The sequence below is a fragment of the Myotis daubentonii genome, chromosome 9, assembly GCF_963259705.1.
Source record: "Myotis daubentonii chromosome 9, mMyoDau2.1, whole genome shotgun sequence".
NCBI lineage: Eukaryota > Metazoa > Chordata > Mammalia > Chiroptera > Vespertilionidae > Myotis > Myotis daubentonii.
The window spans coordinates 65,916,459-65,941,641 of NC_081848.1; the positions used below are offsets into that span (position 1 = coordinate 65,916,459).

Consider the following 25,183-nt stretch of genomic DNA (forward strand, 5'->3'; position numbering starts at 1 on the left):
TGGAGCCAAGCCTCAGAGCTAAAGCTGGCCCAGAATAAAAAAAGGAAAAAGAAAAAAAGGAGCGGTTGGGAGCTTCAGTCACCCACCAGCCTGAAAACAGCCCTCAGCCCCTCACCCAGACTGGCCAGGCACCCCAGTGGGGAACCCCACCCTGAAGGGGGTGTGACCAGCTGCAAACAGCCATCATCCCCTCACCCAGGCTGGCCAGGCACCCCAGTGGGGACCCCCACCCTGATCCACGACACCCTTCAGGGCAAACCAGCCGGCCCCCACCCGTGCACCAGGCCTGTATCCTATATAGTAAAAGGGTAATATGCCTCCCAGCACCGGGATCAGCGGAGCCTCGAGGCCTCCCGGCACCGGGATCAGCATGACAGGGGGCAGCGCCCAAACCCCTGCAGCTGTGTGTGTGACAGGGGGCGGGGCCACAACCTCCCTATCCGCCCTGCTCTGTTCATGACAGGAGAAGGCACCCCAACCTCCTGATCAGCCCTGCTCTGTGCCTGATAGGGGGGAGCTCCCCAACCCCCTGATCGCCCTGCAGCTCTGGGTGTGACAGGGTGCGGTGCCCCAACCACCCCCACCACGGGCCCTGCTGTGTGTGTGACGGGGTCGAGCCATAACCTCCCCATCGGCCCTGCCCTGAGTGTGACAGGATGCGGCACCCCAACCCCCTGACCTGCCCTGCTCTGTGTGTAACAGGGGGTGGTGCCCCAACCCCCTGATCTGCCCTGCTCTGTGAGTGACAGGGGGGAGCTCCTCAACCCCCTGATCGGCCCTGCTCTGTGCGTGACAGGGTATGGAGCCCAACCCCCCTGATGGGCTCTGCTCTGTGCGTGACAGGGGGTGGCGCCACAACCCCCTAATCGGCCCTACCCTGAGCGTGACTGAGGGTGGCATCGCAACCTCCTGATCTGCCCTGCTCTGTACATGACAGGGGGCGGCGCCCCAACTCCCCAATCAGCCCTGCTCTGAGCCTGACCAGGGGCTGCACCTAGGGATTGGGCCTGCCCTCTGCCACCCGGGAGCAGGCCTAAGCCAGCAGGTCCTTATCTCCTGAGGGGTCCCAGACTGCGAGAGGGCACAGGCTGGCCTGAGGGATCCTCCGTCCCCGCCGAGTGCACAAATTTTTGTGCACCGGGCCTCTAGTATAAAATAAAGAGGTAATATGCAAATTGACCCTCACGCCTTCACAAGATGGCTGCCTATGACCAGGCCGTCTAGGGGGTTAGTGAGGGACAACCAAACAACTGAACAGCAAGCTGCATGGGGCGGCCAGGCCGGCAAGGGGTTAGTGAGGGGTGACCAGGCTGGTGGGGTAGGGGGGCCAATTGGGTGCGACCAGGCCAGTGGAGGGGGGGTAGTTGGGGGTGACCAGGCCAATGGCAGAGGGCAGTTGGGTAGACCAGGCCAGCAGGGGCAGCAGTTAGGGGTGACCAGGCAGGCAGTTGAGCGATTAGGAGCCAGCGGTCCAGGATTGTGAGAGGGATCCCAGATTAGAGAGGGTGCAGGCTGGGCTGAGGGGACTCCCTCCCCCCCACTCCTGTGCATGAATTTCATGCACTGGGCCTCTAGTACTAGTATAATAAAAAGAAGTCCTTGATAAGTAATAGGTAACAGACTTGTGAATAATGACTTTCACACATGAAAATGAAAGTAATATTAAGTTCACCCCACTAGTAATCAGAGATATAAAGTATTTTTTTCACTTATCAATCTAACAAAATTTTTAGAAATAATACTAGTGAGCCCAGCCAGTGTAGTTCAGTGTTGACCTATGAACCAGGAGGCTATGGTTTGATTCCCAGTCAGGGCACATGCTCAAGGTTGCCAGCTTGATCCCCAGTAGGGAGCATGCAGGAGGCAGCAGATCAATATTAACCTAAATCAAACCTGAAAACTGAGAAACATCTATAAGGGAGCTAGGTAATCAGTAATGTGTGTACTTAGCCAGTTGTGAATAGAATATATTTTTTAATATATTTTATTGGTTTTAGACAGGAAGGGGGAGAGAGGAAAATATCAATGATGAGAGAGAACCATTGATTGGCTGCCTCCTGCACACACACTACTGGGGATTGAGCCCACAACCTTGGGCATATGCCCTTGACTGGAATGGAACCCGGGACTCTTTAGTCCACAGGCTGACGCTCTATCCACAGAGCCAAACCAGGTAGGGCAGAATATTTTAAATTGTTTAGATTTTGTACCAATCTAAAGAACCAGAGAGAAATCTGCATATAACTTGCAAAGGGAAAGGATCTCAAGTTCCACCTCACCCCACCCCCCCCCGCCCCCAAAAAAACACAAAACAAAACACAGTTAACAGTTTAGTGTATTGTTCTCCAAGTAATTTCTATATGCATATGCAATCATAGTTAGAATTATAGACATTTTTACTTTTTTTCTCAGAATCATGATGCATCTTTTCTATGTCACTATATAGAGAGCTACCCTGTTTTTTTAAATGTCTGTATAATGTCCCACTGTGTGACATTGTGCCATAATTCATTTAACTGCTTATTAATAAGATTCAGTTTTCAAGGACTTTTTGTCTGTCAATGTTCATCCAACAGTGAACAAAGGTAAATCCACAATGTCATCTTACAGCTCTTTCATAGTGTACAAAGAACATTCATTCATTTTCTAATTCAGTCTTCTCTATAACTTCAAAAAATAGGATGGACAATTATAATTGTACAGTACAGAAACTGTAGATCAGCTAGACCACCCAGCTAGTAAGGGCTAAACTGTAATGTTAAGCTCCACATCTAGTGTCCTGGATACAAAAAGGCCCTGGCCCTTGCATCCATGTTTCATATAGGAGCAGCAGAAAAGCTACAAGCATTTAAGGACATATCTGCAAACTCTTCTGATTGGACTTTAATGCCTTCATTTTCAGTGGACAAATTGCCTCCCAGAAATATCCAAAAAGGAGCAATTCAGGTTATAATGTTCAAGTCCAATTGCAATGTGTAAGGATCAGGGTTAGAGGAAGGCCCTTGCGAGGCATCTGGTCCTTTTGGTTTACACATTTTTGAAAAGAAGAACAAATAAGACTCCTTGCTTTCACCATTCTTTCTCTATTCCAGTTCTAAAATGCATTTTATATTAGCTATATTCATTCACAGGTTAGTGGTTCATTCATTAATTCATTGCACTACTACATGAGCTCTACAAACACATGAACTGTCTTATTCACAGCTGTACCCAAGACCCAGAGACAATACCTAGCAGGGATCAAATGCCTGTTCATTAAATAGTTATGCTATGAAGAAACAGGATTATTCAGAGGACAGACCTTAATATAATAAATTAGCCTGTGTGTGCAAGGTCCATTTCAAAATAAGATTCAGTTTTCAAGGACTTTTTGTTACTATTCAAAAACTATTACTGTTTTATCACAGCAACCCCTAGGTCAGGAACAATTTGATAATATAAGAAAATCACTTGTGTCCAGTGTTACCCCAGGTACAGTGATGACAAAGACAAAAGAAGGTCCTACTCTGGTGCAGCTTACGTTCTGAGGGCGGTACTTATAAGAGCTAAAAAGAGAACAAAAGAGGATAATGGAATCGAGTGATAGGATGTGTACTTCAGACAATGTGGTCAGGAAATATCTTGAGCGTCTGACATTTAAGTAGGCATATGAATAATGAGAAGAAGACAGCCGTGCAAAGGACTCAGAAGAGCCCAAGCAAGATGAAGAAGATAGCCAAGACCCTGAAATGAGAATGAGTGAGGAGTTGAAGGGGCCATGGCAGGTCAGTGTTGCTGGAGTGAAGGGAGTGGGATTGGGTGACCACATGGTGGTCTTGAAGGGACCTATTCTCATTGCATGGGAAGCTTTTGCAGAGTTTTTAAAGAAAAAGTACAAAACAACATATGTTCTGATTTATGAGCACTACAAACACAGAAACTGTTTTATTCACAGCTGTACCCAAGACCTGGCACAGAGACGACACCTAGCAGGCATCAAAGAAATGCTTTTAAAAATCACTTCGCCCTATGGAGATGAAAATAGACAAGAGAAGGGGACACGTAGTAGAGAGCCTCACAACACTATTCCTGGTCTACAGGATGAGGAGACTGAGCCTCTAAAAGGTAGTGATTGAGAATAAATTTTTTGAAAATAGACTTAAGACAGTGCTTAGCTTTGGGAGTGTTTTGGGGAATGGTATTGGCACAAAGATGTAGGAAACTGGTTAGTTTGTATTATGTTGAATGGTGGATTAATGGGTATTACTTTTACTATTGTGTTTTATAACTTTCATATATCATATGCATCCTGTGGATCTTATAGGTTGAATTGTGTCCCTCAAACCTCATGTTGAAGCCCTAGGCCCCAGAACCTCAGAATGTGACTGTTTTTTGGAGAATGGGCCTTTAAAGAGGTATTAAAATAAGGTCATTAGTGTGGGTGGGCTCTAATCCAATAGGACTGGTGTCCTAATAAGAAGATTAGGACACAGACACAGAGAGGAGACCATATGAAGACAAAGAGTAAAACAGCCATCTAAAAGTTGAGAGACCAGAAAGCCAACCCTGCCAACAGCTTGATCTCAGACTTCCAGCCCCCAGAATTGTAATAAAATAAATTTCCATTGTTTAAGTCATCCCACTTGTGGTATTTTGTTATGGCAGCCCTAGCAAACTAATAACTATAGGTGTCCAAATATTTCATTAAAATTTAAAATCCATATGATTATCCATATCCATATCCATATCCATATCCATATCCATATCCATATCCATATACATATACATATACATATACATATACATATACATATACATTCTCAAACTGTTAACAATGGTCATGCCTAAACATTTCTTCAAATTTTAAAGATGCTTTCCTTCATAGCCACTATACCAATATTAGATTGAACAAATGTGATAATTGCCTAACATCTAATACCAGCCAATTTTCAAATTTACCCAAATATCCCAAACATGTCTAAAAAGCTGTTTATTTTCCCAGAACCAGATTTCATTCAAGTATTTGGTTGTCTTTTAAGTTTTTGGAAACTTAGAACAATCACCCCGACTCTTTTTTATGCCATCAATTTTCTTTAATCTTTGTGATTTTATCTTCCATAAAACTGGTTGTCTTATAGAATTCCTAGCATTCTTGATGTATCTGATTGTTTCCCATTGTTTCTTTGAGCGTGTCTAACTGGTTCCTCTAGCCCAGTGGTTCTCAACCTTGGCTGCACATTAGAATCACCTGGGAATCTTTTTAAAATCCTGATTTCTGGGCCCCATCCTCTGGAAATTTTGTTTCTTTGTTGCTAATGTTGTGGCCTCACCCCATAACAAAGAAACAGAATTTCCAGAGGATGAGGCCCAGAGATCAAGATTTTAAAAAGATTCCCAGGTGATTCTAATGTGTAGCCACGGTTGAGAACCACTGCTAGCCCCTGTAAGGGGAAGGTCAGATATAAAGGTTTGATTGGATTCAGGTTTGAACATTTTAACAAAAAACCTTCATTAAGTGATGCTGTATAGTTCATGCTGCAGCACACCAGGGACCTCATAAAAATTTGATTGTCCCAGGGTTAATGATGCTAAATTGAATAACTGAATTAAGATGCATACAGCCAAATTTCTCCATTACAAAAGTATGTCTTTCTGATTGGCAAGTAATCTGAGAGGTGTATTTGACAACACACTGCACATTTGTGTAGTTATTTACAGTGTATCAAACATTTTCAGATGCACAACAGTATCCCTGTAGGGTTTTATTTCTACTTAACAGAAATGAAAATTGAGTCTTGGAGTGCTTAAATGACTTTCCCTAAGTCCCAGAGCCAGTGAGTAGCAAAGGCAGGACTGAAGCATAAATGGGTTCATTTTAGTCCAGTTAAAAACTTTTTTTAATACCAAATAGCCTACATCTACCTGCAGATTTTCAAAATGTATTCTCCTGAATTCAATAAGTCCCTTCTTATGGAAAACACTTGTCTTTACTTTCTTGATACCCGGAAGCATGTTACCAAGGTAAAGCAATTTGTTTTACAGCGTCTAACAGCCATTGCCTATCTAAACTAGCAAAATATAATAGATTGCCCAAAGCTCCATTTTAACAGTAGTTTACAGAATCTAAATGTTAAATGAAGTACTGAATATGTTACTTTCACAAATGTATGAACAAAGTAAATTTATTTTAAAAAATTGGTGCGAAGTTATGTGCACAGAGGTGTGCTTGTGCTAAAATCAACAAGAGTCTTTAAGTCTGGAAGAGATATCACTGTGAAGTACGTATAAAGTCAGGTCCTTGCGAGTCTATTTTCTCGTCATTAACGTGGGCAACTCGTGGGACAGAATTAGAAACAAGAGAGCCCCTCCACCTGGCTCAGCGGTTGAGCATCTATGAACCAGGAGGTCAAGGTTCCATTCCTGTTCAGGGCACATGCCCTGGTTGTGGGCTCGGTTCCGGTGGGGGGCGTGCAGGAGGCAGCCAATCAATGATTCTCATCATTGATGTTTGTCTCCCTCTCGAATATGAATATATATATATATATATATATATATATATATATATATATATATATATGAAAAAGAATTAGAAACAAGAGATAAAGATGTGGTGCAATAAGAAAACCAGGGAAGGTCATTAGGAGGATCGTGGATCCAGGAGGGAAGCTATTTCTGGGTTCCCCAGAAATTTGGGCTTCCAGATCCGAGCCAGCTGCTGGAAGAGTGCTCTAAAAGGGGAGACTGACTGCTCAGAATCACTCTTCCTAACAAAAAAGCTACAGAGGTCTTAGCTCAGCAAGAGGGATTCCAACACGGCACTTAACCCTTTAGTGAGACTGACTTGCTTTTACTCCCACCAATTCCCCTAAAGTAAGAAACAGGCGGACACGCCCCCCGGGCGCTCATCCCAGATTTTATTGGCTGTTTCGGCCTGCCTCCTCCAATACGTTTCTTTCATTGGCCATAAGGTGAGTGCCATTTATAACAACCAATAAGAAATGAAAGTAAGGGATGTGACAATGAGACACCTCCCTTTTTCCTCAACTGATGCAGTCAATGGTAGAAGAGGTTGAGCAGCTGATACCAACCACCAATCCTTAGGGCGGAAGAGGGACGCTAGGAAGAATGATGGGAGCGGGTGACGTGGCAGTGACGGGAACATAAAATGAAATGAGTGGCGGAAACACGAGCCAATCCACGATCAAATTGGCCGGGCACTCTGAATTCTCGAGTCCATAAGTGCTGGAGACTTCAGGAAAGCACCAATGAGCTTTACATAAGTCTGATTGGCCTTCATAAGAACCAATCAATGACGTGGCTGGCGGACACGTCCTACCCGGGACTCTCAGAGGGTTGTATGGAATGACAGGCCCCAGGAAAATGCCAATGTCCTAGGGATCTTCCACAAGTGACACTCAGCGGCACCAATTGACTTCCTCCTTCCCGGCAGCCGGTCCCTCCTCCCCCGGCGGGCCTGGCGGGGCGGTGACGCTACGCGACGGCGGCCGATGCGCTGGCTGTGTGCGGCGCTCCGGCGGCGACGGCGGCTCTCGTAGGCGGTTCCGGTTCTGTGTCTCGGGGCGGTGGCAGCTCATGGCGGCGACGGAGCTGAGAGGAGTGGTGGGGCCGGGCCCGGCAGCCATTGCAGCTCCGGGCGGTGGCGGCACTGGTCCCCCGGTGGTGGGAAGCGGAGGCGGCCGCGGAGACTCGGCGCCAGGCTCTGGGGCCGCGCCGGGCACTGTCGCCACGGCGTCTGCGAGCGGCCCGGGCCCCGGGGCCGGGGCAGTGGCGGCGGCGGGCCCAGCCCCAGCACCTCCGGCCGGGGGCTCGGGCGGCTCGGGCGGCTCGGTCGCTGGGGGTTCGGGCTCGGCTCGAGAAGGCTGGCTCTTCAAATGGACCAATTATATCAAAGGCTACCAGCGGCGTTGGTTCGTGCTGAGCAACGGGCTACTAAGCTACTACAGGTAACTTCTTCCGGGGCGCTGTCCCCCTACTGCAGCCCACCTTCCCTCGCCGTCGCCCTCTCCGGCCGGCCCCGCAGCCAAGGTCGCCCCGGGCCCCCTTTCGTCACCTGCGCGCATTGACAGCCCGCAACCCGAGCCCACCGTCACGGAGAGAGCATGCCCCACGACGTACCCCTCTACCTGGGTTGCCCAGCCTCGGTGCCATACCTTACCCCTCGGCCCCTGGCCTTTCCATTATGTTTCCACCAGCACGTGGGTGCAATGATTAATTCTGCACGAGGACGCGGTTGTAGGTGACAGGGGACACATATAGGAGAGCAAAGCCCAGGCACTGCTCCCAAGGAACTTAGCATAAAAGTCCCAAGGTTTAGCTTTAGCTGTCTGTGCCCAGTCTCCAAATTTCAAGGTTATTAGCAGCCCTTGATGTACCGGCCGTTGCTCTCTCCACATTCAGGCACAAGGACAGGGTGGCCTCCATCTATCCCCTGTCTTCCTTATCTCTCCAAGACTTGGGTATGTTTTCTCCTAGACAGACAGCTCAGAATGAAGATGTGCACTCCAGTACTGCTTTTATTTTTGCTTGCCCCACCTCCTCCCGTGAGAATGATTTAAGTTTTCCATCCAGTAATATTTCTGGGGTCTCTGGCTAGTTTGGTTTGTTTATTAAAAAAAGAATGTCTTTGGTATGGTTTATTTCTGTTCAACAATGTATGTCATATATTTATGGTCACAGACTTGCCATAACATAACATGTTTTTGGCTACTCATGTTACTATAGATAGAGGGGTTAAGATACCGGATTTGGGGGCAGGGCGTAAACATTTTCTGAGGGCTAGACAGTTTGGATAGGTGTTTTAGGTACAACAACCTGGGAATTAGGAGATATTCCCATATTCCTGATGAGGAAACTGAGACTTAACTTGGGCAACTTTCCCAAAGTCTTGAGGAGTCAGGATTTGAAACTAGTTCTGTTCACACCAACATAACCTAAAACCCAGGTTAGTATTACATGAATCAGATACAGAGATAATTAAGTATCAATCGCAACTAAGTTTATAGCTCATGGTTACTGTGTTTATTATATTCAAAATGTATACAGGGAGACTTTGCTTCGTGTAATGGCGTTTCTAATTAAATATTTTTATGAAGACCATCTTATTTGGGTCACAGAACGCTGCTGTTAAGAGCAGCGCACTCTATTTCTTTTCCTCTGCCAGTAGTCACTCTGCCACCAGGAGAGTTAGGGTGAAGAATCTCTTCCATTAACTCTATTTTATTGGCCCTTAGAAAATTTTTAGGGGAAATCAAATGTGCGAGTTGGAGGTTTAATTGGAGTTAGGAACAGTGGAAAATGCCTTAGTGCCTCCTCACTGCTTAAGTGACATTAATTGTAACCGGTTTTGTATATTATTTGCATTATTATATTCAGAATTAATTTTAATTTTAACCTCTTCTAATTACTTATCTAGGACTTTAAGGTTAGATAAAAAATAAAAAATTGTGTTTGCTCCAAAGCTTTTCCCCTACTCAACTTCATGTTTATCTATTAAGCTGACCATCAGTCCTGGCCAGTGTGGCTCAGTTGGTTGAGTGTCGTCCCATGCACTGAGGGGTCACTGGTTCGATTTCCGGTCAGGGCACATACCCAGGTTGTGGGTTCCATCCCTGGTTGGGGTGCGATTTTGCAGGAGGCAACCAATCAATGTTTCTCTCTCTCCCTTTCTTTCTCTCTAAAGTGGATAAAAACATATTTAAAAAAATTAACTGACCATCATTCTAATGTTCAGTTGGTTCATATCTTAATTTGACTTGTAAGTCACTGTTAACACTGATTCCCCATTTTCAAAAGTGTGTACCAGCCAAGGGTCTTAGTGTATGATCATTTTTCCTCATCCAAGTTCTTACCAGATCCACTTTCCCAGCCAGTTGATTCTTTGATCAGTACCAGTCCTAATCAATATTGATTTTGATTGGGCATTAATAACTTAATGTGTTCTCTTCAAGTACTTGTAACCATTTTTGACTTCTCTCTCACAAGAGCTAGTGGTACCTGTCTGACCACAGATAAAACTCCTTCCAAAACATACCAAACCACATGTTGGGAACTATGCCATGGGCCTGTCCTTGCCAGCTAAGATAGTACCACCCACAAATCAACCAAGCAACAGGATCCAGAGTTATCAAGTCTATGCATTACCCTCAAAATCACATTGAAATACATCTGGCCAACTATGTTGGTAGTCTATTCTACCTAATAGAGTTCTTCCGGTTCCCATCTTCCTAGAGTTGTTTGGCTAAGTTGTCATTCCTCTTGCTTTTCATGCCTCCAAAACCTGTCATTTCCTATACACATGCCTTTTAAAAAATACTGTTTTCTTTTTAACTGAGATCCTGTTCTTCCTAGACCTGTCCTCTGATGAACTGTCCTAAGAGGCTTTGGCAACACCACTTGCCTCTTTTTATGTATCCTGTTCTTCCTTACATACTTAGTTACACAGATGGCCAGTTATTTAAAACCGAATGTAGAATCCCAGCTCTTCCAGACACATCATGACAGGCCCACGGTATTAGTTTTCCTGGCTAGCTTCTAGAGATGGAATTACTGTTTCAACTGGCCTTTTCAGGGAAGAAATTTCTAGCTAGAAAATACCACCTAATATTGTAGTGCCTGAAGAACTTACTTTGTACCCTGGAAGTAATTTCTTTTTTCAGCTTCGATAATCATGTATAGCCATTGGTGTATTTGCCCAAACCCAAGAGCCCTGAGGTCAAGGCTACCTTATTCCCAGGATTTCTTTGTATTTTTGAAACTGCTACAGACTTTATATAATTTGAGAAACTTTTTAGTTCATGAAGATGAACAGGCAGAGATTCCTAGGAAGTGATTTGTGAAAAGTAACAACACATTGTGAGGAATGAGGTAGAAGGTCCAAGAAGCACCTTAGGAGTAGAAAGCAAGGGTGAGCGGACAGTCAGCTGTGGGTCTGTAATTCGGCCTGCATTATTCATAATGTAACTGAAGCTTGGGGGAGGGGGAGGGGAGGGAAGAATAGAAAAAACAGGGATTCACATTACAGTGTGGCAGGTGCAGAGGATGGAAAGTGGCCCAGTCCGTTGAGACCCCCTGGCCATCCCATACAGCTCATTTGTGCATTTGAGGATGAAAAACCAGTTTCATGTGACAAACTGAACAATAGGGAATCTATCTTCCTAAGCACAGGAAACCAACTCTCTCAAACACACCTAGTCACTTTCTGGGGACGGGCGTGTGTCATTTTTGGCTTGCAGAGATTCTGGATGTGCCAGGTGTGTTTGGCCGCTTGGCTCCAGTGAAAGGGAAATGGCTCTGCTTTGCACTATGGCAGTTGGCAAAGGACTTTGACCTCTTTATGCTCCAAGTTGGTCAGGGAAAACTGCGGTCTCAACAGGCAGGTCCCTGGGCATAGCCAGCGGGTGATGGGGAAATTAGCACAGTTCACACTGTACACCCAGTTGTGCTAGCAGCTTGATAGCTCATGTGAAGTCTCTTGTAGCTTGTTGTCACCAAGCGGTCCTGTAAAGTTCAAAAGTTAGTCTATGAATAGAACTGCCAGTAGCGATGGGGAAAAATTTTACACCCAGCCCTCTGAGAACAGATTTGCTGAATCTTTCCTAGCTATTAATAGGATGGCTTAGGAGTTGCCACCAGTAGAGGTCAGTGGACCTTAGGGAAGAACCTGGCAGGGAAAGATTAGACACCTGATGATTCTTTTATGATTATTTTGTCTTTTCTCCCACAGAAAACTATTTATTCCTATTTCATATCATTTGAATTGTAGTCAGTATTTAATACTCTAATCATGTAAGTGTGCCTTATACTTCTGCAGTACAATTCTAAGCAATGTGACAGGTCTCATTTAGGCTGAGTTACGTTTGGGGAAGATTGTTCAGTACATGTAAAATGCATGAGTTTATAAAGCATTATTTTATAATTACAACTTTCTTTTCTTTTTATTGCTTAAAGTATTACAAAGGGTATTACATATGTGTCCATTTTTCCCCCCCGCCGTAGACAGTCCCCTAGCCTCCCCTATCCCCCGGTTATAATTACAACTTTCTAAATAAAAAGTAATTCCTACTTGCAAAAAGGCATGAGGGAACTTCTTGGGGAGATGGAAATAGTCTATATTTTGATTGTGGAAGTGCTTACACAGTTATATACATTGTCAAAACTCACTGAATCATACAGTTAAAATTGCTGAATTTATAGTTTATCCTTATACTTCAATGAAGCCTCTTTTTAAACTGCTAAGGGTGAGAAGAACAGCAGAGCAATACAATCTGACTCAGAAACAATACTTGGGCTCTGAAAGGAAATCCCTACTGACTGGTTCTTGAATTTCAGGGAAATATTAGAATTTGCTCCTTAAGACTACTATGTTTTCAAAAGTTATGAAAAGAAATGGAATTGATCAAGGACAAACCACCTACAGCTTTCTTCTTAGCATGTCTTTGCCTCGTTATTGCAGGTCAAAGGCAGAAATGAGACACACCTGCCGTGGTACCATCAACCTGGCCACAGCCAACATCACTGTGGAGGACTCCTGCAACTTTATCATCTCCAATGGGGGTGCTCAGACCTACCATCTGAAGGCCAGCTCAGAAGTGGAGCGGCAGCGCTGGGTGACGGCCCTGGAACTGGCCAAGGCCAAGGCTGTGAAGATGCTGGCAGAATCAGGTAGGGAGCAAAGAACACTGTCAGGGAAACTTTTCATTTGCCCCTCTTACGCACAAATCTTATTTTATCCTTCATTGTCATTTAATTATCAACTATCACCTAGATGTCTCGGGTACATCATGCAGTGTTTCTCCTGGAGAGATGGTTTCCAAGTGAGGCCAGTTCTGCCTTACAGGGGACACTCAGCAATGTCTGGAGCCATTTTCTTGTCCCAGATGAGAGGTGCTGGTGCTATTGACTTGTAGTGAGTAGAGGCCAGGGAGGCCACTGAAGCTGTTGCAATGCAGAGGACAGCCACCCACAACAAAGAGTTAGCTATCTGGCCCAAATGCCAGGATTGCTGAGGTTGAGGTTTATGACATACAGGCATAAACAGTTATCCTTTGGGTTTTAATGCCAATTGACTATCTTACAATTATGAGAAATGATTATTTTATTGCTAGATCACTCTTAGGATTATTACAACTCACAATTTGTATTTATCTTACTTTTTAATTTTCTCCTGACTTCTCCTTAGCTATTTGTTAGTGGAGTTGAAACAATCTTTGTAGACTGCCAAAACATTTTATGTGACGTTTTCTATGAAACATCTTCATTTTGCTACCTTAGTTTCACTGAAAAAGAGCAATCTGATAATCTTTGTATTTTTCTTCAAGGAAAATGGTAGGATTTCCCCCATAGATGTTGATAGTTTAAGCATACTGAGCTTGGAGCTGACCAAGATGGTCATCTGCTGACTTGTGTTCACCTGTTGTTTTTCTTATCCCCTGTCATTTCCCATACCATATTTATTATCTAGGCAGTGAAAGGAAAGTTCACTGCTTTGTAAACATTCTGGTAACAGGCTGTGTTTTCATTTTGGCCCTGCCTCTCGGCCTAGCAGTTGCATTAGGTCTTTCCTTACTACTTTTGTTTTGATTTTAGTGCTGATGTTTGGCTCCCTGCCCAAAAGAGGTGCCACTGCTGGAGAAACACTTTGCAGTTACAAAAGTATTAAGTACAGATCTGGTAGCGAGAGGTACAACATAGCTGTCTGCTTGACTTATTATTGGAGAGTCATTTAACAGAAGACCTTGCATTGATTTCAGTGCAATGTTGCTCTAATGTCAGAAAAGATAATTTTTTTATTTTCTTCTCCTCTTCAGAAAAGACAAATAAATTAATTAATCTTTTGTTTATAAGGAGCTAGACTGTGATTCTCAGCCCATGTCATACAGGGCCTACCGAACACCTAACAAGTGATAGTGGATTTGCAGTAATAATCAGCTGGGGCTGGATTGGAACCCTCATGCTAAAGTGTAAAGGCTCAGTAATTCATACCTAACCCCAGGAGCCAGTTATCTTTTCCATCCTGATCTCTAGGTTCTGAAACTTCAGTGTGCATCAGAATTACCTGAGGGGCTTATTTGAAATGCAAGTTTCTGGACCTTACCTCACACTAGCCAAATCAAAGTCCCTGGGGGTGGGGCCAGTGAGTACACCTATAAGAAGAACTCCAGGTGTTTGTGATGCAGGTGGGCTGTGGACCACACTGTGGAGAAGTCTGGTAATGGCAAGCTGTCGGGTGGTCAGAACGCACAATGGGAGGAGTGTCAGTTTGGTTGTGGGCAGAGTTGGCAGGGTTCAGGCTCTCACTTCTGGGCCTGGAATCATGTAAGTTACCTTTTGCTTCTGCAGATGAGTCAGGAGATGAAGAGTCTGTCTCACAAACTGACAAGACAGAGCTGCAGAATACCCTTCGGACCTTGTCCAGCAAAGTGGAGGACCTGAGCACATGCAATGACCTGATAGCCAAGCACGGCACCGCGCTGCAGCGCTCCCTCAGTGAGCTGGAGTCCCTGAGGCTGCCTGCTGAGAGCAACGAGAAGATCAAGCAGGTCAACGAACGGGCCACACTCTTCAGGATCACATCCAATGCCATGATCAACGTAAGTGCAGATGGTGCCTGTGTGGCTTTTTTGTCCTTTCCCTCTTTCAAAATGTAATTCTTCCAAAATGCCAGGAAATTGTAATTGATAAAGTACAGGACATTAGGTCCTGCTTTGCGGCTCGAGGGATTTAAGTTACATTGTTTGTTGCATGAAATAGAATGGGGTGAACAGATGGAATGACTTTTCTGCTCTGCTCAAATGGTCAGGAGGATGCTGCTGGAGTTAGTTAGGAGTCCATAGTTCCAGCCCTGTTTCTGGCACCAGCAGAACATCTGATGGTGATGTTAATTGCATCCTGTAACTCTCTGAATTGTGGTTTTATTTATTTTGAGCTAGATCTATCTGTTGGAACTAAAAGATCTCATGGGCCCCTCCATTGTCAAGTTCTTTGAGCTTTAAGTTGAAGTCTGATCCCTATGTTGCTAATGCATTCTCACCCACGGTGTGGTAAATGGGGGTTGGATCAAGTGAGAGCTTTATAATAGTAGTTATTCCATCTTTACTCCTTGATTTCAAGGGTAATTTTGGGTGGTAAGACAATAACACTCAGCTTTGGGCACTTCTGTTTAAAAAGAAGGGGCCACCTCTCTGCCTCCTCGTGACTTCTGTCTTAGCGGCTGTTGCTGGTTTGGGGTACTTCTGCTGCTTGGCTGCAAGGCTTTAGATGAAGCCAAAGCCCCATGGGCATTAGTGCTATATTTCAGATCCTGGGCGATCGGTATGCAATGACTACTTGGTTTAAGCAGTGCTGTTTTTCCTCTATTGGTAACCGATTCTCACCTGGCAGGTTGTTTTAGCAGTTTCAACTTGAGAACAAACCCTAGAAGACATTTCATAATGTAAGTGAGAAGGGGACTCTGTGAGAAAAGGCTTATGCGGGGTTGTTGTTTATTTTCTTACCTTATTAAATAGGATGAAATTACTTCACTAGGGCCAGATTTTCCCTTGTTGGGGGAGTGGTAATAAGACATTTTAGAACTAGTGTGGCTCTTGCGTGGCTCCTAGAGATCAAAGGTCTTCCCAGTGACAAAGGGGAAGTTTAATTTTTCTCATCTTCAGAGCTCTGACTCACAGAAGGTAGAAAGGACAGTTGTCTTGTCCACTGTAGGAAGGTCAGCCGTCTCCAGGACTCTGCTCACCAGCACTGATGCTGTGTTTCTCAGGTGTAGTCGTGTGCTCATTCTCCAGACTGTGGCACTTCTTAATGACACCTGCTCTGCTGGTCCTCATAAGTCATACAGTCCAATTAATAGTGAATAAGTAATAGAACAACTCAGACCCAAGTCTCCTGGTAGTGAATGTCACCTCTTATCCTTGTCAGGTGAACATCCTACTCCATGACAATTTTTTTCTACTCTAGATGTGAAAAATTTGCTAAATAAAACACCTCTTGATTAAAAAATTTCTCATAAAACTGAAAGTTTAGTTTAGACTTTGCTTTTGAAACTGTGCTCATCTTTGTTCCTCGGGGCAGTTCTTCCCTAAGTTGTGTTACAGGGAATGATTGCTTGGGAGTCAGGGGGAAGTTGGGTTTTATTCTGTTCTCACCTAGTGCACTGCCTGTACCCCTTTCATAGCTGGTTATTGCTTAAAATGTGTTTTTTATCACTGTCTTTCCTTTATACCTTTTAGTGGTAGTGGCAAGGCCTATAGTGTAATATGCATGTTGGAAATTACAGTATTAGCACATCACATCCCTGAAGGGGCTTTTATCCCAAAGGAAGAATACATTTTACTCAGTTTCGTAGGCTGTAGCTTTTTTTTTTTACTACCAAAGTGAATCTAAGCAGGGGATTAAGTTTGACACTGCTAGTATATCCATTTGCTAATTAAGTGGACATCTATTTCGTACCTTTTGTCTCCTAGGCACTATGCTAAGGAATATAAGACAGATGTGGGCATAAGTAAGACTTTAGACAATAAAAAAATAAATTAAAAAAACACACACAGTCCTAACCAGTCTTGCTCAGGGGATAGAGCATTGGCCTGCAGACTAAAGGGTCCCAGGTTAGATTCCTGTCAAGTGCATGTACCTTGGCTGCGGGCACATCCCCAGTGGGGAGTGTGCAGGAGGCAGCTGATCGATGTTTCTCTCTCATCAATGTTTCTAACTCTCTATCCCTCTCCCTTCCTTTCTGTAAAAAAATTAATAAAATATACTTAAAAAAAACCCACAAAAACACAGATGTGGGTGTGGTCCCTGCCCTCAGGAACATTACTCTCTGATGAGGGGACAGAGAAGTTACCAGATCAGTAGGACTGTGACAAGTCATGACAGAAATGAGCACAGGCTGCTGATATAGCATATAGAATTAGAATTCAGCTGAATTCTGAAAGACCAAAGAGAGCCTGCCTATGAAAAAAGGCAGTTAGCCCGGCCAGCATGGCTCAATGGTTGAGTGATGACCTATGAACCAGGAGGTCATGATTTGATTGTTGGTTAGGGCACATGCCTGGGTTGTGGGCTTGTTCTCCAATAGGGGGCATGCAGGAGGCATTGGATCAGTGATTCTCTCTCATCATTGATATTTCTCTCTCTGTCCCTCTCCCTCCCTCTCTAAAGTCAATAAAAATACATTTTTTAAAAAAGAAAAAGGCAATTAAGTTCAGCTGCCTTGGTTAACTATATAGCCTGGGGCAACCTACTTCCTCTGTAACCTCAATTCCTTTTTGGTAAATGATGACTATACTAGTAAGCTTCTCACAAAGTTGTTGCAAGGCTTTTATTAGATAATTAGGGGCCCAGTGCATGAATTCGTGCACCTTGAAAGGAATTGTGGGTCACGAGGCTGCGGTGGGCACAGGGGCGGGTCTCCGCGCCCCTGCCTGGTCCCTCCCACCACCGCTCCCATATGCTGACAGCGTCGGCCCCGCTCACCATGTGTCGTCAGCGGGTGCAAGTGGAGCGATGCTGTGAGCAGGTGCGAGCCGCAGCTGCTGCCCCGATTGCCCCTCAGGAGCAGGGGGAGGTGGAGAAGCTCTCAGGGGCAATCAGGGCTGGCTGCGGGTGCGAGCAGCAGCTCTGGCACTGGCAGCAGGTGCGAGCGGGGCCATCACCGGCAGTGGGTGTGAGAGGCGGCTGCCAGCCCCGATTGCTCCTCAGGAGCAGGGGAGGTGGAGAAGCCCTGAGGGGCGATTGGGACCAGCAGCCACCGCTTGCACCCACTGACAGCACCGAGTAATTGGGGCTGGCGCTGGGCACCGGCAGCGGGTCGAGCAGCAACTCTGGTGCCGGCAGCAGGTGCAGGTGCAAGTGCCCAGCAGGACCACAGCATGTGAGAGCAAAGAATTTTCAGTAATCACCAGAGGCTCGCCCCAATGACAGTGATCAGCACCCCGCCTTGGTCTGGTGCCCTCACTCACCTGCTCCACCATCCCGCCATGGCCGATGCCCTTCATGTTCTGCGTGCGCTCCTTGGTGTCAGTGCACATCATAGTGACCGGTTGTTGGGTTGTTCCACAGTTCAGTCTATTTGCATATTAGGGTTTTCTATATGTAGATTGATATAAAGTGTTCAGCAAATGTTTGATGTAATTGTGTCTCACTAAATATTAGTTGTGATCAATATTATTAAAAGGAAGTGAAAGAAAAGAGTTGATCCAGGTAGAGGTGTGGCCTAAGCAGATTCCTCCTTCTCTCCAAAGTCTGGGAACTGCTGGTAATTGATTATTAGTGGAGCAAGTAGCAGTTAGAGATGAGACTGGAAAGGAATTGAGTGTGGAGAAGATGAGGTGCAGATCATACTAACTGGGTTTGGTAGTAGTGCATTAAAAGAGGTTAAGATCGATTTTGGTGCAGACTTAGTATAATAGCTGACACCTTGTTGAATGCTTCCTGTGAGCCATATTGGTTCTAAATGCTTTATATATAAAGCTGCAACTCTTTAACCAGTTAACTACCACAATATTTTGAATTCAATTAAAAAAGGTCTGCTGCTTGCGTCTATAGATGCTTATGGCATACAAATGGTTAAGGTAGTTACTGTTGTTCCTTTTTGTTTACAGATGAGGAAGATGAAGCACAGAGAGGTTAAATTGCTTGCCTAGAGTTCCATATAGCTAGATAGTGAGATGGAGCTGTGATTAGAGCCCCAACAACCCAACTCCAGTGTATGTTCTGCCTCTGAGTATGGAGGATGGAAAGAAGTATGCAATTCCAGAAACATTAAAGAAGAATTGATAGGACTAGATAATTGAATGTGGGAGGGACTAAAAACTCAGAATCAAGGATGTGGCTTGGTTTTTTGCCTTGGGTACGTGGAAGGGCCCTGGAACGATTGTGCCATGGGGCACACCGAGGGAGAAGCAGAGTCAGAAAGGGAACATGGTGAGTTCACTTTGGGACCCACAGATTTTGAGATTACTTTGAGCCACTGAATAGGCAACTGGATATTCTGGTCTGAAAGCTCCATGAGTACAGAGCTGGAATTACTGATTTCACAGTCATCTAGCCTAGAGGCAATAATCGAAACCATGGGTGGAGAAATTTTACTTACCTTATAGTTTCTCTAGAACAGGGCATTTAATTTTACTTTTTTTTTTTTTAAATATATTTTATTGATTTTTTACAGAGAGGAAGGGAGAGAGATAGAGAGTTAGAAACATCGATGAGAGAGAAACATCGATCAGCTGCCTCCTGCACACTCCCCACTGGGGATGTGCCCGCAACCCAGGTACATGCCCTTGACCGGAATCGAACCTGGGACCCTTCAGTCCGCAAGCCGACGCTCTATCCACTGAGCCAAACCGGTTTCGGCAGGGCATTTAATTTTAAATATACATTGCTTTATTTATTTATGAAGCAAACTTTATCAGGCTCCTACTATGTACAAAGCTACTAAGGAGCTGAAGATAAGTATATGAATTAACCATAAATTGTGTCTTCAAGTTGTGTATGATACATCTGGATATACTGTACATCAGTCATGCGGCTGCTGTGGCTGGTATAGAATAGAGATGTGTGCCAAGTGCTGTGGAAATGTACAGAAGAGACTGGGTGCTTAAGCGACTGGGGGGTGGGGGAGTGTCACAGAAGAAAAACATTTGCCATAGATCTGAAACAATGAAGAGGTCTTGGCCAAGTAGAGAAAAGGGGGAGGAGAGGGCATTCTAAGCACAGCGAATAGCATATGCTATGATACGTAGGCAGGCCTGACAGAAATATGTCGCTCCAGGAAATGGGAATCACCAGGAGCCTGGCGAGGAGGATAAAAAGCAGGTGGTAACCTGTGAAGGGTCCTTTATATTCATAACCAGTGATTTTGATTTGGTCCCAGTACCAGCAGGGAGCCAATGATCTGATCAGATTTGTGTTTTGTCTCTAGAGCCTTCCTTTGATTCCTCAGGTAGGCTTCTAATTTTTATGGTCAGTTGTTTCTCTTAGTGACCAAAATAAAAACAAAGTCAGTGTCCCCATATTTGGTCAATTCAGTGCAGATTCTCTACTCTCAGTGCCTGAATTCTTCAGCTTTAGGTGACTTGGGTTTAGTGGAGAATTTATTGAAAACAGTCCTATGCTTTTCCTCCTCTTTCTTTCAGTCAATAGATTTTTTTTTTTTTGGTGTAGTTCACATAGCTGCCCTCTGTGATGTTGCCACAAATACTTTGTCTAGGTTTATTGCTCCCTTGGCATTTGGTTAGTCCTCATGACCAGGAAAATATGAAAGAACCGTGACAACCATGCTCATTTTGTTTTCTGGAGTCGACCTTCATTGCCTCTTGTAGCTGGCTGTCCCTGCTACTGGGGATTAACAGGGAAAGTCTGCCTTTGTAATCTGCCTGTAAAGTTCCCAGAATGGGTTCACAGGACCTGAGGGGTGTCTCTGATTAGTTGAGTGACACTTATTAACTCTTTTCCCCTACAGGCTTGTAGAGATTTTCTTACGTTAGCCCAGACCCATAGTAAAAAATGGCAGAAGTCACTGCAGTATGAGCGAGACCAGAGGATCCGGCTGGAGGAGACCTTGGAGCAGTTGGCAAAGCAGCATAACCATCTAGAGAGGGCTTTCCGGGGAGCCACGGTGCTGCCGGCACACCCTTCTGGCAGTGCGGGTCCAGGCAAAGGTAAGAAGCTGGGCTTCTGGGTAGCCTGTTCTGAGTGGAGCCGGGGCGTTTTCTGCAGTTGGTAGAAGAACTCCAAGTTCTCCGGAATCAGTGACTCATGTGAAATGCAATTGGTGCCACGGATTTCCTCTGTCTTTTCCACTGCTTTTTACCACTTGTTGCTTTGTTTGTGACTCGTATTTAAAATCCTGCTGAGCCACGTTTTGACCAAAGTAAATAAACAAGGCTTTTCTCCTTGCAGATCAGTGCTGCTCCGGCAAAGGAGACATGAGTGATGAGGATGATGAGAATGAATTTTTTGATGCTCCTGAGATCATCACCATGCCTGAAAATTTGGGCCACAAGTAAGTTATCTTTGATCCTGATAAGAATGAACGTATCTGACCATCCACAGGTTAGAAATGCTTCAAGGGGAGTATCATACTGAGATCTAGGACCTTTTCCTTGAGTAAGTGGAAACTGTTAGCTTTTTTTACCTGACCAGAGATGTTTTAAGTTCAGACATATTTTATTCTACGTGTCATTCGATCACCCATTAAGTTTGTGCAGCATGCTTAGCATTCTGCTTTGTAAAGAATGGCGAGGACCAAACTCTAGTTCTGGTCTTTGTTCTAATTCTCATACATTTCCCATCCGTGTAGACGTACTGGCAGCAACATCAGTGGAGCCAGCAGTGACATCAGCCTTGATGAACAGGTAACTCTTATTTGGGAGTTATCTGAAGTGAGGGACTTGAGGTGTGATTCTCAAGGATTTGCTTGTAACGCACCAAGAGAAACAGAAAGTACTGATTGTTGTTTTTTTAGAAATACTTTTTAGCATGGGGGAAGGGAAGGTTATAATACTGGGTTTCTGTTCTTTGTGGGAGATTGAATGGCTTTGTTTTGTTCTTAGTACAAGCATCAACTGGAAGAGACCAAGAAGGAAAAGAGAACTAAAATACCATACAAACCCAACTATAGTCTCAATCTGTGGAGCATCATGAAGAACTGCATCGGAAAAGAACTCTCTAAGATCCCCATGCCGGTGAGGTTCTCACACCAGGCTTCAGTGGAGGGAGCTGCTGTGACGGTCCCTCCCATGGCTGTGGCAATCTGTGCATGGTCTTTGTTACCCTTTGTCCCTTACAGTGATCTGCTCCAGTGTGAGCTGTGGTTCTGGTGTGTTCCAGATCACCTAGAATCAGATGCATTGTGTCAGTAGTTTCCTATGCTAGCCATGCAAAGATAATAGTCTCTATTTTCAAAAAATATGCGGTTTAAAGGAAACAAACATGAAGATATTTCCTATGATAGTGTTGTTTGAAGTACTGTGCATACAGATGTTTGGGGAGCATAGAAACAAAAGCAGTTCAACCAAGCAGGTGAGGACCATTGCCATGATGTTTGGGCTGACTTCCCTGCCTCCAATTACGCCCTCTTCCAGTCTGTCCACACTGTTGTCAAAGTGATCTTTTTGTTGACTATGTGGTCATGTCACTCGTTAGCTGAAAGTCCTTCACTAGACCTCTATGGCTTTGAGAGTAGACCAGATTCCTTGGTGGGCTTGCTACTTCCTCCCTGAGGACAAGCTGTGCTCACACATCAGGTGTTCTGGTCATTAGGAATTCCCTTCAGGTACTTGGAGGCATCTTGTCTTTTCCCTCGGGGCATTTGCACACACTGCTCTTTCTGCTCGAAATTTCAACAGCTTCCCACCCACCCTTGTCACTTTTTTTTTTTAATATATTTTATTGATTTTTTACAGGGAGGAAGGGAGAGAGATAGAGAGTTAGAAACATCGATGAGAGAGAAACACCAATCAGCTGCCTCCTGCACATCTCCTACTGGGGATGTGCCTGCAACCAAGGTACATGCCCTTGACCAGAATCGGACCTGGGACCTTTCAGTCTGCAGGCCAACGCTCTATCCACTGAGCCAAACCGGTTTCGGCACTTCTTATTTTTATTTTTATTTTTATTTTTTTTATTTTTAAAAAATATATTTTATTGATATTTTACAGAGAGGAAGGGAGAGAGATAGAGAGTTAGAAACATCAATGAGAGAGAACCATCGATCAGCTGCCTCCTGCTCATATCCTACAGGGGATGTGCCCGCAACCCAGGTACATGCCCTTGACCGGAATCGAACCTGGGACCCTTCAGTCCGCAGGCCGACGCTCTATCCACTGAGCCAAACCGGTTTCGGCTTTTTTTTTTTTTTTAATTTATTTTTTAATAAATACCCTTTTCTTCAGGATTCAGCACAGTTTCATCCATGCATCTGGTCAGGGTGAGATGTTACCTCTCCTGTGCTTCAGGTTCTATCGTTTATGTCTGGGCAGTGTATATCACTTGCTTGTTTAAATTTATTGGAATGACATTGGTTAATAAGATTATATAAATTTCAGTTTTTATGTTTTTAAATGATTGAAAAAATTAAAAGAAGGATAATTTTTCATAACGTGATAATTATATGAAATTTAGATGTTAGTGTCTATAAAGTTTTATAGGAACACAGTGACACTTATTCGATTGCTTCTTGTGGCTGCTTTTGTCCTTCAAGAGCAGAATTGAATGATTGTGATAGAGACCATATGGCCCTCAAAGCTTAAATATTTATTATTTTACCTTTTTCAGAAAGAGCCTGGCCAACCCCTGCCTTAAACAAATATTAGCTTATCTCATGTCATGTGAAAGTCAGGAAGTAGGTGGCTCAGGGCTGGTACTGTGCTCTGCAGTGTCCAGACCAGGCTCTTTCTGTCCTCTTGCTCTGCCGCCTGTGGCCTCCATTTCTAGGTCCTACGTGACTGCTCCAATGTGGGCCTTCAGGGTCTCATTCCAGCCAGCAGGAAGGAAAGAAAAGAAGGGCTTGCTCCTGGAAATTGCATAAACCCTTGCACTTCAATCTCTTTGGCCAGAACTTAGTTATGTGGCCACAGCTAGCTGGGGAAGAGGTTGGCAATGAAGACTATTTTTGGTAGCATAACCTAGTTAAAAATTGGGGGTTCTACTACTTGTAGAAGGAGGGAAGAATAGATAGTGGAGAGTGGCTGCAGGTTCTACCCATAGCCAGGCCCGTGGCATACAGAAATACAGAGAGCATTCTCCTCCCCTCGTGGGGCTTATGGACCAGTGACCATGGACTGCGTTCCTCATGAACAGAAATTCTGTCTTACTGTCTTTGTAACCGTGATGCTTCCCCAGTACCTAGCACATACACCGTTTAGCAAATGTTGAAGTGGTGAGTTAACTGGGTCTTGGAAAACAAATAAATTTATATGTAAGTGTGTATGATTTCTGTTAGAAAAACGTTGACCTCCAAAAAAGGCCTTGAGTGAAACAAAATAACTGGTTCATTGGGGGCCTAAAAAGATGCCCCACTTGTCTGGTGCCTTGAAGGAAGTACCTTGAGAAGGTGCCCTGGAGAGGCAGGTCTCCACAGCCTTGGAAACGCAGACCCTGTTTAGAAACCACTTCCGAGTGCAGGTGACCTCCCCGTCCTCCTTTACCATTAGTTCCTTGTTGACTTTGCCACTAGGAATGTGCAGTCCTGTACCTGTTTGCTTCCAGGTCTAGTCCTCGCCCTGCCCTGCCCTGTGCTGTGTCATAGGAAAGCTGGTCCCCCTAGAACGTTGCTCGGACTTCTGTGTCTGCTGGCACGGAAGCTCCACCAGTGCCAGGCACCAGGAGGAGTTTGGAGTAGGGAGAAACTCCAAGGTACTTACAGGGGTCTTAGCTTCTGCCTGATGCCTCAGGCTCTGGACCACCGTAACACCACTGCTTTTCTCTGTCCTGCTGTTACTCATCTCCAGCTTGTCTTTTTGGGCTGCCCAACTGTCCATCAGCTATATAACCAATTTTCTGCTACCAGTTCTCTGCTTCCTTCCACTTAAAATTCACAGATTCGTTTGTTTTTCTACTAGGCCTCCAAGGGATAAAATGACTGATATAAAAAGCTTGGTACTTTTAGAGAAACTATGGTTCCAGGAACAGTTCAGGGCCAGGGTTGTGTATGTGTGAAAAGCAATGATAGCTTAAGAATGCAATGATTCTAGTCTCAGGCAGTGCTCAGATGTCTTTTAGCCATTTGGAGAGGATACCACCCACCCCCAGTTCTGAATGTCAGGAAATATTACTTAGTGTCACCTGAAATTTTGCCAATGAGAAATTTTGTTGGCATAGTTAATCAGCACCTTGGAAGATGGAAGCTCTGTCAGTCTGTCCCCCTCTTGTTGTGCATGTTTCTTGTCACAGTGCTCTTCTGTCAGGGCCAAGAGGGTGACTTTGGAGAGTGGTGCTATTTGTTGAGGGAGGGTAGATTCTACTTCCTATAAGAGCAGTGTTCTAATGTTGGTCCCATGGCTCTGTCTTCATTGGGAAATTTTCACACAGAAATGCTTGGTATATTCCTCCGAGAAAAAGCAGGCTCTAGTAGACTACCTAGACATGTACAAATACATAGAAACAACATAAAAATATTAATGGTTATCAAGTAATGGTTATCTTTGGCTGATGGCATTTCAGGTAAATTTTTTCCTTCATATGTAAT

The 25,183-nt window shown here is 44.6% G+C and overlaps 1 protein-coding gene across 1 annotated transcript in view; it reads left to right on the forward strand.

Moving 5' to 3' along the window:
• Positions 1 to 7,327: 7,327 nt before the first annotated feature.
• The window catches only part of OSBP (oxysterol binding protein), a 37,726-nt gene continuing 19,870 nt past the window's right edge, over positions 7,328 to 25,183 (forward strand). The window contains exons 1-7 of the mRNA XM_059709250.1: positions 7,328 to 7,943; positions 12,452 to 12,660; positions 14,338 to 14,588; positions 20,456 to 20,654; positions 20,896 to 20,998; positions 21,296 to 21,350; positions 21,549 to 21,680. Coding sequence (XP_059565233.1) covers positions 7,573 to 7,943; positions 12,452 to 12,660; positions 14,338 to 14,588; positions 20,456 to 20,654; positions 20,896 to 20,998; positions 21,296 to 21,350; positions 21,549 to 21,680 — 1,320 coding nt within the window. The 5' untranslated portion in view covers positions 7,328 to 7,572. The remainder of the gene's footprint in view (positions 7,944 to 12,451; positions 12,661 to 14,337; positions 14,589 to 20,455; positions 20,655 to 20,895; positions 20,999 to 21,295; positions 21,351 to 21,548; positions 21,681 to 25,183) is intronic.